Here is a 14,081-nt window from a genome sequence, read left to right on the forward strand (position 1 = left end):
TTCCTAGTTCCAGCCTAAGAATGACTTCCTTGACCTATGAGAGACCCTGTCTCAAACAAAGTTGGGGGACTCTTGAGGATTGAGAGCCAAGGCTGTCCAATTATTTCCATATGCATGCTATGCATGCAGATACCTACACCCAAACACCAACACACACGCAAACATACATATACACAGCAAGGTCATCCCAGATGTAACTTCACTGAACTATATGGTATTGAGTTTTTGCATATTTACATTCCTTCAAATGTCTTGTTAATTTCTTCAAAAAATATATGTAAAGGGCAACTATGGCATCTAGGAAAATAGTCATGATCATTACTCAGCAGGAAAGTATAAAGCAAAATCACAGTGGGACATTGCTCATTAGGATTATACTCATGAGTGGGATCATGCTCATGAACATGACATAATCAAAGGTTAATAACAAGTTTTATCTACTCTGTAGAAAATTCAGAATCTTCGTATATGAATGATAGGAATGGAATATATTGTAGCCACACTGGTAAACAATCTGGACCCATTGAAACAATTAGAAATGCAGAGACATGTGACCCAGTAATTCTAGTAGTAGGGATCTAATCTGAGAGATAGAGAAAAAAAAGATTTATATACACAACACCTTGCATACATCTTGGCAACAAAATGCACATATGTGATTCCAGTAAACAGGAGTCAGAGACAGGATTGAAAGCTCAAGGCTAGCCTTAGCTACATAGAGATACCCTTCAAGCTTCCTACACACACACACACACACACACACACACACACACACACACACAAGTAAAGCATAATAAACAAATTAAAAAAAAAAACTCAAATAGAAAATTTCATAACATTATTCATAATAGCCTCAAATGTGATGGCAGCACAGATACCCATGAAATGATGAAGGGATGAATAAAATCCCCCACAGCCATATTACAGAATGCTGCTACCTGCCCGTAAAAATAAATAAAATACTGAAACCCGGCAACAATTAATGCTTAAAACATCACAAAAGTAAGGTAAACTGATCACTAATTATATATTGTTGCAAAACTGGCTTATCTTTAAGAGGCAGAAAGTAGATGATTATCAGGAATGAGTAAAAATACCAGGAGTAAGACTATAGTGATGAAATAACAAGGACTTTCACTTTGACGTGATAACATGTTCAAAATTATTTGGACCAATAATTACACATATTAGCAAGAACATTAAAATCCACTGCACTCTACATCTTACATGAACATGTCTATATATATGGATTATAGCTCCTCTGTGAAAAACAATCCTTATCAATTGTCCCCAGAAAATATTTTTTATTGGTCTTCAGTCTATTTTTGAAATTCAGAGTGGGTGATCAAACACTTCATTGAAATGTTAACAAAACATTCTTCCTGAGTTAAACTGTCAGACTTCCAATGCTTTTACCAGGCTGCTCTGGGCAACAGGCAACTCAGAAACATGTCTATTGGCTTGCTGGCGAAACAGCATCAGTGTTTGTTCTGGGAGGGGCCCTGTGTAGGATCCAGATAGAAGCAGAACTCTGCTTTGTGAATACACTGTCTGGCATGCAGTTCTTATTTTCCATGGAGCCAATCTGCACTCCAGGGTTCCTAAAGCCCCACAGGGGATGATGTATCAGTTACAAAGCTCTCTGCAGGTAGGGAGCTCTAGTATCTCTGCCAGCTGCAGTTATTCCTGATAAAATAGAGCTTGCCCATTAGAGATCATATTACTGTAAATATCTTCCATAGATACCTTTTCCTACTTCTCCAAAAAGAACTACAAACTTTACAAAAGGCCAAATTTGACCCATAAGAGGGAAAACTTTCATAAATTTTTCACCTATACTTATTAAGTTATATTCTTCATCTAATTTTAGTCAATAAATTCTTTAGCTTTCAAAATATGGAAGAAAATAAATTTTTGCTACCTAAAATACTGGTTTATGTTATTTCAGGAATTTAATCATATCATTACAGATCCATTCACATTTTTATTCCCTTCAAAATTGACTTATAAGTGCCAGGTACACGTACTGAGAATTCAGTCATGAACAAATGTGATACATGTCTTTACAGAGTTGGAATTATATCAGAAGACATGGAGGAGTGAGCAGCTAATAGTAATATAATTTTTAAAAGTCCCTTAATTGAGTTGGCAAAAACTGATAAACGGATTAAAGGGCAATGAACTTGGCCCTGTAGTGTAGGAATAAACATTATTCATACCCAAGAAATAGGAAAAAAATGGCAGTATGCAGCTGTTGCATATATTTTAAATATTTTACTTTTCCCTGGAGTATTAATATTTATAGTAGTAAATTTATATTACTTCCAGGATAATTTTGTAATTCAACTGTAAGATCAAGTGAACATGTGATAATTCTCTTTGAAGGGTAATTTCTCAGTATCTACATCATTCTACCTTACTGATGACTTTAGGACAGTGGTTCTCAACCTGTGGGTCCTGACCCCTTTGTGAGGGCACATATCTGCTATTCTACATATCAGATGTTTACATTACAATTTACATCAGTAGCAAAATTACAGTTAGGAAGTAGCAAAAAAATAATTTTATGGTTGAGGGGTACCTCAACATGGGGAGCTGTATTAAAGGGCTACAACGTTAGGGAGGTTGATAACCACTGCTTTAGGAGAAGATTCTGAGCAAACTCAACTCTGTTCCATTTCAGGTCCAGATTGGGAAGCATTACAGTGTAGACATCCATCAACACTCTGGGCAAATTCTACCCCACAATGGAAATTTCAACAATTCCAGGAAGCAGCAATAAGTTAATTTGTCTTAACATCCTTGACACATGGCAGTTTTTACTGTGTCTGTAATATAGCAGCAGTTTCTATTTATACCTTCGCACTTGAATACCAACTTCTCAGTTTCTATGCAATGACCTTTAACAATTCTGTCCTTCCCTTAAACAAAAACAATAACCGGAGCTATGAGTTTACTCTGAATTCTATATTGTCACGAATCAAGCTCTCCTCAAAAACAATTATAAAATCCGTCTTTCAGAGTTTTTCTAGAGTGTTCAGAAAACACCAACTCTAGGCAAGAGAAGAAAGAAAACCAGAGGAGGAAAAAAAAAAAAAAAAAAAACATCAATGCCAACTACAAAAAGGGAGCTGAACGGCAGTCTGGGAAGGAGTTGTAATGGGGCAGGCCCTTCTTGCACCAGGCTGGTCGTTACTGTTTGTGCGAATCTGTGCTAACTCACCTCCCACTCTCTTTTCAGGGAGAGCATTTGAGACAAGAAAAAAAAAATGGAGGGAGGTGAATCATGGCCACCAGACTTGGACTAAACTGAAACAAAGAGGCTGTCTGAACATGGGAAAGGAGGGTGGGGTTACACTATGATCTGCAGGCCTCCTTCCAGAATTCATTGACATCTAAACCCCATTTGTGAGATGCTGAGGTGTGGTACCAAGTGAGATCTTTACATGATGATAATGACTAATTAAATCTTGCATCAATAGCTTGTCTTGGAAGTTTGTTTCTGTCCCCTGTGACCATGTAACGGTCCGTACACCTCAAGCCTCTGCAGTGTCTTGCCTGACACAAGGCCCTCCTTTCCAAACGCAGCCTCTCAAGCATGGGCCTTGTAGTCACCAAAACTGTGATCTGAGTAGATGTTTACTTCCTATAAATTATCCAGTTTCTTGTGGTGTCAACAGAACACAAACAAACCAGGCCACCCCTTGGAAGTAGTGTTAGAAGTGGTAGATGCTATGGGAAAGAAAATGTTCTGGAGAGGGTCTCAATGATACCTGTCTACAGCAGTGTTTCAGCGGTCAGGGAAGGAAGCACCTAAGCCGTAAATAAGAGATCTGGGAGACGTGCACAGCACACCTATAATATGCATGAGGACGGCAAATGGCCTTTGTTAGACTACTCACTAATTATGATATTCTCCAAAATGACTAATCATGATATCAAAATGTACCATCTTAAACATTAATGGAACAGTTATAATGTGAGCCTAAAATCTGGTGATGGATGTTGTCGATTTAAATATATAATGAAGTTAGTAAGTATAAATTGTATTCTAGTACTGAGACTCATTTGTTCAGCAATTATTTCCCTGTAAGTTTAGTTATACAAACATGTTTTCCTAATTACACCCATGCTCATGTAACACACCTTCCTATGGAGACAGAAGGCCTCATAAAAGACAATATGCAATTGTGTCGCTTAGTCTCTTCTTGCATTCATAACCTCTCTGCTTCTGAGATTTCAACTTTGTAGTTAAGAGAATCTCCATTCCAATTAGGAAAAGGTACTTACTATAATCTATCTACTAATGATTTACTTAATCCAAGCTCCCCTGTGCTCGTCTTACTTCACAGTAGAATCCTTTTGTGTGTTTTCCGCAGCCTTCTGTTCTCTCTGATTAGTGTTCTCCTGTGTCTGAGAATATTTTGTTAAAAAAATATATGAATGCTTGATATATTAAGACCTTATTTGTCATTTAGGAAAAAGACCTTCAAGTCTCAGTACTGACAATTTTTCTAATTAAAGAAATAGAAATTTTATAGTTTTCAATTATACTTTATGCTGCACATGACTAATTATAAGGGTTTGAAAGAGACATGGAAACCTAAAATGTTTCAATAATTACCAAACATAAATAATCTAAATCAAATAGAGTACCTTTTAAGTTTTTGTTAATCAGCATAAAATGGTAATAAACCACTTGATTTCAGTATTGTAGGAATTTTCTTGAGTAAAACTAAATAATGCCTTAAAAAATGTATGTAATGACTAAATCACAAGACTAGCTATTCTGTAGACCAAGGGTTTATATGGGTTAAAAGTATCAAATTTAGCTACATATTAGAAAAACTGCAAAAAAGTATCACAGAGTAGAAAAAAATATGAAAATATAGTAAATAGCTATTAAGCTGGAATGTGTTCTCCTTAGATAGTAATGTTATTTCTATAATGCTACTTAATATTTTCCAATCAGATTAGGTATAAATTCAGTGGTCAGTGAAATTTCATGAATGTAATCATTACCAAAAAGATGAACACCAAAAAAAAAAAAAAAAAAAAAAAACACAGTTTTTCTAACTAATATTATCTACAAAGATATTTAAGTTATTTGCCAATTGGTAGAGAAGTTCCAGAAAAGAAAAAGAAAAAGAAAGGTGGTAGAAAGCATGAATGCCCAGGAAAACAACAGGGGAGAAGACAGGAAGGAGAGAAAGAGGAGGGAGGGAGGACCAGCAGGCAGGCTTCCCAGGACTCCTCCCATGTAGCACCTGCATCAACTGACCAGAGGGCAATAGGAATGATAAACCATAAACTCAGAAGAGGATGTCTTCTCAGTAGTCATTTGACAGCACTTTGGTATGTATCAAAATCCTCCAAGGAGTCAGGGTTGCTTCTCATACTCTTCAATTTGTATACAGCATAAAATTCACCCATTCTCACTTTGAGAGACAAATGTGTCTTCTTCAATTTCAAATTCTGAAGGAGCTTAAATATCGTTTTACTATTTGTGGCTTGACAGCCTTTCCTTCTCTGCAATCAAAACTGGAGAGTGCAATGCCAGCAGTATTTTATGTGTTCTTATCACAAAAAAAGAAGGGAAAAAAAGAAGATGGTGGACGAAGTGACTGACATGTTCATTGGCTTGATTTGGGTAGTATTTCTCAAGGCACATGTTCGTTGAAACATCAAATGATCTTGAACACATGCTACTGGTGTCTATAAATTATATATTTTATAAAAATTACATAAAAGTAAAAAAATAGCCTACAGATTACTGTAAATACTCTGCAAAGATACTATTGAGACCAAAGGAAATTTACATTTTAAAACAAATATACTCTAGTTAAAAAAAAAAGTATATCACTTTATATATACATAGTAAATGCATTCCTACTTTCTTGATTAATTCTATACTTAGAATCTCATAGGATTCTGATATAAAAAGATCAAATTCATCTAAATCCAGTTATAGAATCCATTTCAATTATTCTGATGGGAAAATTTGGAACAGAAAAAAGTTCAGTGTTCAGAAGTTACTCTCTAGTTTGGGTTGGGTTTGGTAAGCAGGATTTGACCCACACTATACCCACATAGCTACAGAGAGTCATATCATATCAAAGTCTTGTGGAGGGTGTGTGTGTGGAAGTGCGGTTGGAGTGGGGGGGGGCGACAGAGAAGTGAGAAGAGAAGACAAAGGAAAAGAGAAGTCAGTTTGGATACATCAAGAAGATCAAACACTAAGATTAAAGACAGAAGCCGCGGTTCACTCTTCTTTGTGTCTCCATTCTAAAGCAACATCATGTTTCAACTCACTGAGTGGTGATTAAAAGCAGATAGTGGATGAATAAACCATCCAGTGGGAACTTCCCAGTAGGAACTTACAGTGAGGCCATTGGACATTTACCTTCACCAGGATGAATTCCATAATAGTTACATCTTAACAATTAGACTTCCTTTGATAAATAAATTTTTATTTCTAGTGGTATTCAGTTATATTATTCTGAGATAAACAGGGTAGTTTTTTTCCCTCATGTTCTCCATCCTTTCTGTTTGGGAGTTCCAAAAATTGAGTGTCAATTGGAAAGTAGTGGACTGAGGAGGAGGAGGTAGCACATTGGATAGTGTGCTTGCCTTGGAAGCCATAGACCTGAGTTCAATCTCCAGCACACACATAAAAAGCCATGCATGATGCAAGATACATTTGTAAATTGGGTACTGGGGAGGTGAAGAAAAAAAAAAAAAAAAAAAAAGATTACTAGGCCAGGCAATATAGCCTAAGCAGTGAGCTTGGGCCCCGGGAGAAACAAAGACACAAAAAAACATGTTGAAAGCTCATGAAGAATGATGGGTTTCCCCTAGTCTACACACACACACACACACACACACACACACAGACTTTGGCACATATGAGTGAGGCAGGTCTATTAGATGCTTTCTATTCCTCATCATTATGGGTCAGCATTTTTAGGAGTTAAACATATTTACATTGAGATCACATATAAAGATTTGAATCTCACAAAAATGTCTTCAAACACAAATTTGATCATTTCCTTTTTGTTCTCTATGGCTATTGAAATCTTTAACTATTAAATCGGGTCTTTCTCATTTTATTTCTGGGTTCTTACCAGCAGCATGTTAGCAGCATTAAGCTATGTAATGTCACTGGCTAGCATAGACTCAGCTAGAAGGTACTCCAGAAATGAATTTCAAATAAATTTCTATAAAAGGATTTAAATTTATGACAAATGAATGCAACATTAAGTGTAACTAGGGTAATACTATTTCTCTATATAACCATATTTATTCTTTAAGTATGAAAGTTTAAAAGGCATTTATCAGGACTAAAGTTGAGACATTTTACAAACTAATCAATAGATTTAACAGAATAAAATAAAAGATCCTAGCATATGGAAAGAAAAGGATGCCCTTGAGATAAGACCTTATCTAAATGATAGTGCATGAAGGTGAATATATGTTTACATAACATGCAAGAAAACAAATTTCTGTTCACAAACTAGCTAGAAACCATATTTGAAATAAAACATCTGTTAATTTAAAACTTTGATAGATAAAAATATTGTCTAATCTTAATATTGTAAATTCAAAGAAAGATGCATAATCTGAGGATTGTAATCAAGCTAAGAATTTGGGTAACTACATTTAAAAACTTTAAATAGCAAAATAGAATCTAGATTACCATTCAGTGAAATAATTTCAAGATACACGTCAAGACTGACTATATATAACAGGATTTTAGAAATTAATGTAAATTTTCCTGAATTCTAGATAATAAGATAGTTTTAAGTGCATTTATGTTGTAACATTTTAGGAATGAACTCTTAGAGTCCTACCTGTATAAGAGTTGTTCTGTGGAACTTCAGTGCCCCCTTCTGGTGCATTTTAGCAAAGCATCCTGAGCAATAGTCTTCCCCACATTCCAGGCATACCTTTAATGATACAACACAAAGACAGTGTGACTTTCAGAAAAGATTTGCACAAAGATGCTAATGTCCTTGTATTTATGCCTCCAACTACACAGATGTCATTGGAATGTGATGAAATGCTAAAGTGTAACACCGAAAACCTTTTTACTCCCAGAACAAGTAAGCACAATAGCTGTGGTAGTGTTGGCTATACATATTATATGCATGGATACATGCACCATTAGATGGTAACCATAAAACAATAACAGCATCTGGTCAAAGCTCCTTGACCTGGTGGAAATAAAACGTTATAAATTAAAACTCTCATTTTATAACATGCTTTATCTTTATGCACATCAACGCTAGTTGGTAACAATGTATTATTATAATGTCCCTTTCAAAACTTTCCAGATGCTTCCATGAATGCATTCTTTTTTGGTGATCCATAAGATACAGTTTTGAAAATCTTGTCAGAACTGTGCACAAAGGAAAGGAAAAACAAAGATGTGGTATTTCTGACTACTAAGATGGTCCCAGGACAGTTTATCTTCCCAGTAGTACAAAAATGTAATGATTGAACTCTGGAAAGTTTGGGTCTGTTATGTGCCTGTACCCATGATGTTGTTAGGGACCATTGTGAGTAAAGAGAGGAGGAAATAAAACTTTGCTATGATTGCAGTTGCTATTATGCAGCTGTAACATTGATTGCTTCAGCACCTTCACAGTGTGCTGTGCTGCAGTATAAAGAAATAAGATCCTTCATCTGTTTCAGTTAGGCCCAGGCTGAGAACAGTGACTGGAAACATGAAGGAGAAAGTATATGGAAGAACGGAGAGCGTGTCAGAAAGTCTATGTCAAGAAATAATACTGATTTCAATGGTCAGTGATTGACTGAGTGAACATAGGTGTTTATCATGGTTGAAATCTTGAGCTTTGGATGTTATTGTGGCATTACCATTAACCTGTACATCCAGGGGGTTCCCCAAGTGAGACAAAGAAATCCCCTTTCTTTACAAACTAATAAAATCTTTAATAAATCGAATATTTCAGATGATTGAATGGCCTATTGTTAATTCAATACATTTTCAAAAGTGATTAAAAACATACAGTTGGAATTTTTATTTAAGCAGAAAAAGAAACACCTCTATGAAGTCTTTCTAAGAAGTCATAACAAAAAGCCCCTAATTATACAATTTTAAGTGCCAAATAAATGTTAAAGATATAATTTCATATAGCTGTATGATAGTATTATTATACTAATGACTATTTCAAAATACATTCTGCCCAATTTTCTTGTACATAACTGCTAATATTTCTCTGAATTTTTCATAAACCTTTGGCAGTTTCTACCACATAATATGAACCAGGGAAGTGAAAATCAGGTTCAGCATATAATTCTAAGCCAAGTATTTATTAACAGTTGTTTAATAAAAGCAACCCAACAGATATTTGTAGACTGGAAGATCAAAGCTAAAGTTGCCAAGTAAGCTCACATATTTTGTTATACAAGGGTATTTGGATTTAAATTGGGTTAAAATGACTGCCAACTGGAAAATCTTTTTAGGCAGTTTGTGCAACTGGCAGAAACATACTAAACCATAGATAAGGATTCCATTTTGCTGCATAGTTTCCTCAATGATAAAGCACCAGGATGCAATTTTTAAAACTATTTGGTTGATTTGGCAAATTCCAGATCAGCTGTATTCACTTTCAGAACTCATCTAACTCTAATTAAATCATCTACATATGTTAAATTAATAGGTAAGTTTTCTCTCTACTTCTAGCATCGAGAAATAGCCTAAAGCCACTGAACTATCACTTTAAAATTAAATGTTTGGAAGTGTTGTTTTTATCAATATTTTAAATACATAAAGTTGTAAGGTGGCAAGCTAATGACAAAACCATGTTCGATATTGTCCTCTTTGAGTATATTAGACGCAATGGTGAGCACTTCATCAAATTATAACCATCCATAGCTTTGTGGCATAGGCCACAGTTGGGAAATCATCTGCAGAAGGACTCAATAATTTACTAAAGGTCATGTACTTCATAGGGAAAGCTGACATGCAAAAATCCACATTGTAAACCACTTATCCCTATCTTGATATGTAGGATATGAAACAAATGGAGAATGGTGTCAGAGGTGTCCATTCTTTCAAATTTATGACAGGACATTGTATTTACTATAGAGATGTGGCAAGTGTGTGTGTTAGTGTGTGTGTGTGTGTGTGTGTGTGTGTGTGTATGTGTTGCTAGTCATGATTGAAAAGAGAGAGGATAATACTGTAGATGATACCATTAAGCAAGAGTGAAGGGATGATGTTCAGTGGCTATGTAGAGGTGTTAAACTTGTCTGCAAGCACAGAGAGAAACAGTAATGAAAAGGAGCAGCATGTGTTGTGGAATATCTGTGTATTTGTTTATGCCAAGGGATATTACTTTAACTGTGTAAAGGTGTGTTACATTTGTTTATCCTGCATTTGTTTAATGATGTAAGGGTATGTTACATTTGGTTATACTGCATTTGTTTAATGATGTAAGAATGTGTTGTATTTGTTTCACCTTGCCTGCCTAAAGCACTTGATTTGTCTAAAAAAGCTGAATGGCCAATAGCTAGGCAGGAGAGGGATAGGTAGGCAGGGCTGGCAGGTTGAGAGAATAAGTAGGAGGAGAAATCTAGTCTTGAGGAGAAGGAGAAGATAATGAGGGAAAAAGAGAGGAACATGTGTGGTGCTATTCTAATTGTACTGAAATGTGATTTTGATTGTATGTTAGTAAATAAAGTTGCCCTGGGGTTAGAGCTATTAGAGCCATAGACAGAGCATGGCGGTGGTGGCACACACCTTTAATCCCATAGATCTCTGTGTGTTCAGGGATACAGCCAGCATTGCAGACATATGCCTTTAAGACCTGGGGGGCTGTACATTCAGACAGTGACGAGGCAGTCACGTGTTTGGGTTTACAACCAATGAGAAGGAAGAATGACTATGAAACGACTTAGACACAGAGAAATAGCTCTCTTTCGGGAAGCTGGAACCACCGCAGGAGGAAGGGTGAGATTTTAGCTCTGAGCTCTGATCTCTTGGCTTTCTCTTTTACATTGGTTCTGTGTTTCTTATTTAATAAGACGGTTGGTTACATCTGCAAACATGCCCTGGCTGGAAACCAGGCAGCTGCCAGCCAGACAAACACAAGAAGCAGTGAAAGTAAGATACATAAGGAAAGAAAGGTTAAAAAGCCCCAAGTCAAAATGTAGATGAAGAGAAACAGGTTAAGTTATAAGAGCTAGCAAGAAACAAGCATAAGATAAGGCCAAGCATTCATAACTAATATTTAGTCTCCTTGTGGTGATCCAGGAGCTGGTTCGTGGCGCAAAAGAAAAAGCCTGTTGTAAGCCTAGGGCTGTGTAAGCAGACTCAGTGGGGAGAGGTATGTCTAAGGGACCTTGACAGGTCTATCTTGGTTGCATTGTAGTGTACTTACAAGGAGAGCAGCTTTGTTCTCACACTGTCCACAAACTTTTCTTTTAGTCTTGGGCTTTTCACTTCCAAAAGAATGTGCCATTTTGTAATTAACTAGTTGTTTCGCTGGTGCTAGAAGAAAAAAAAAAATCAAGATAATAAGTTTAAAGTATTTTTTTTGTTTGTTTTATTTGTTTGTTGATTAACAATGTAGCAAAACTATGAGCATTTATTTCCAAATGCTCATACAACACTGAAGAATTAGCTGCATAATAACTGGATGCAGGTAAGTCTGATATGTCAATTCATTGTAGAGCCTGTAGCAAGCCCTGCTAGCCCTCATAAGTAAGAGCAACATCCATCCACTTCTACCTGTTTTGCTTAGACCCCTTTGATCTGAGGATTCATCTCTACACAATACTGACCTTTATACCTAATATTTATGAAGATCTTATATGAATTTATATGATATATGAAGAGCCTTATCTGTAAGATATAGTACAGAAAGCAGCTTACCTTGAATCTGTTCCTTTAGTAACTTTAATTTCACATTTCCAACAGGGAGCTGCAGTAATGAAATAGATGTTATTTTCCAGGTACATATTGTCTTACCCAAAGAAAGTGTAATTATTAACAAAAACGTTAGATAGCTTTACCATCTGGGTACATGTTGCATAAAAAAAGTGTATTATAAAACTAAACAATAATTAAATGCATATATAAACTTTTAATTTCATTAAAAAGAAAAATTAATAAATATTGTATATATAAACCATTTCTGGCTGTGTTCTCTTATTGATACAGGGTCTCACTATGTGGCTCAGGCTAACCTCTAACTCATGAACCTTCTGGCAGTCTTCTTGAATACTGACATTACAAGCATGAGCCGCCAAACCCAGTTTGTAGACCAGTTTTTACACAACATTCCAGGAATATTTTCCTTATAAAAAGTTTCAGAAGTGCATTCTCTTGCAAGTATATAATATAATTGGAGCTTAACAAAAATTACTGTATGTCAGCATGAATTGATTTTCAGAAAACACTAGCATCAAATACTTCGAAGGTTTAGAAGTCTCTTCCTCCTTCCGAAGCACACTGTCTGGTATTTGTAAAAACTGAATCTACACTAGATTCTGACTGAACCACTCTGTTCACATAAGGGCAGACAGCAGTGGCATTATCTTATTTGTACAATTTAGAGAACCACATTTCTGCATTGTGGTCTTTCCCAACATATGTATTATTTATGATCCCGGACTTTCTTATGTGACTGCTAAAATATACTTGAGAGCATAAGAGCCAATACCGAGTATTTCAGTATAAACAAGCCCTTGAAGCCGTTGGATCTTAACATTGTAGGCAGCAAAAGAGACCTGCCAATTGAACACATTCGCCTGGGCCTTATTAAAACCAGCATTTTAAGTACACAGTGAGCCCAGAGGATGGTGCGCATTTACATAGACACTGTCGAATCATGCCCAGCTTTCAATTTGCAATTTGCATGCTCAATTGCCCAATTTGTACATGAAGATATGAGAACAATGGCCGTCTCTATATCTATGGCTGTACCAACTGCAGTCATCTTTGAAAATTTAGGCCTAATTATTCTCTGTGGTTTTGCTTCAAAGATGCACTTATTGTTCATATTCTTTGAAGTAGCTGTTCAGATGTTTTCTGTACCAAACACAGCAGAAAAGAAAATAGAATTGAAATGATCAACTTTTGTATGAATCATACTTTTATTTTTTTAAGTTGGCAATGTTATACAAGTTACAGATAATTTAACCTCACTTTTTATAACTGAATTATCCAGTATGATTACCTTAATGATGCAACTGAATTCTGAATTGCAATGTGATCAGCCTGGCAATGAGCTTCTTATGAGTAGGTATGTCAGGAAAATAAAGTAGTTATTAGGGAAATTTCATAATTTATTTTTATTAACTATGAGTAATATGTGTCTGTCCTATAAATGTATCCATATTTACTTCAAATTATCCAAATTGCATAAAAATATGAGTGAACAAGCGGCTAGTCCCTAGCTTCAGTCTAATTGAATTTTGTCATTGAATCTGATTTTTATGTTTGAAAATAATTGAGTGATAAAATAAGGTTAGCCAATGGATGCAAATGCACACACTCATGTTTACATGATTCCGAGTATCTGAAACAAGAATTTAATAAGCTAAAGGCACTGTCTCATTGCTGTGCCAGAAGGCATTGAACAAGAGCTTCTCAATGTGGTTTAATTGGCTCTCCATCCTTAACATCTGAGCAGCTGGTGTAGATTAAGCTGTGGTCAGTGGTCTCTCAGACACCACAAACACCTGCAACCTCCCTGCAGTGCCTTCATGTGTCCAAAGTGCCCCCAGGGGCACTTTTTCAATGATTTCCACCTCCTGAAATATTCCATCTCTGCTTACTATCTATATAACCTAAGGTTCCATTCCATAAAATCCTGTGTAAAAACCCACTTCACAAACTGGACTTTGTATCCTAAAAGTGTTTCACCCCAAAGTTCTTACTAACTGAAACCCACTTTGGGGGTCAAAGCTTCTCTAAAATAATATCTACAGAAACTAGTTCATTTTTGAGGGTTTGGGTTTGTTGTTGTTTTCTTTTTCTTTCTTTTCTTTTCAGCAGGCTGATCTCCAACTCACTAGGCAACTGAGGATGATCTTGAACTTATGATCCACTT

At 35.9% G+C, this 14,081-nt stretch overlaps 1 protein-coding gene across 29 annotated transcripts in view; it reads right to left on the reverse strand.

Annotated features, from left to right (window-relative positions):
- Zbbx (zinc finger B-box domain containing) overlaps positions 1-14,081 on the reverse strand; it is a 102,193-nt gene that overhangs the window by 68,887 nt on the left and 19,225 nt on the right. For 21 of the 29 annotated variants that reach the window (XM_076574253.1, XM_076574248.1, XM_076574250.1 and 18 more), the window contains 3 exons: positions 11,900-11,948; positions 11,406-11,515; positions 7,851-7,946 (listed from right to left, as the gene is read on the reverse strand). In XM_076574253.1, the coding sequence (XP_076430368.1) occupies positions 7,851-7,946; positions 11,406-11,515; positions 11,900-11,948 (255 nt within the window). Of the gene's footprint in view, positions 1-7,850; positions 7,947-11,405; positions 11,516-11,899; positions 11,949-13,205; positions 13,261-14,081 lie in introns of all 29 variants that reach the window. The other 8 variants (XM_042279166.2, XM_076574261.1, XM_076574264.1 and 5 more) reach the window with 2 other exon arrangements.

This window comes from Peromyscus maniculatus, chromosome 6 (assembly GCF_049852395.1).
Source record: "Peromyscus maniculatus bairdii isolate BWxNUB_F1_BW_parent chromosome 6, HU_Pman_BW_mat_3.1, whole genome shotgun sequence".
Classification (NCBI taxonomy): Eukaryota; Metazoa; Chordata; class Mammalia; order Rodentia; family Cricetidae; genus Peromyscus; species Peromyscus maniculatus.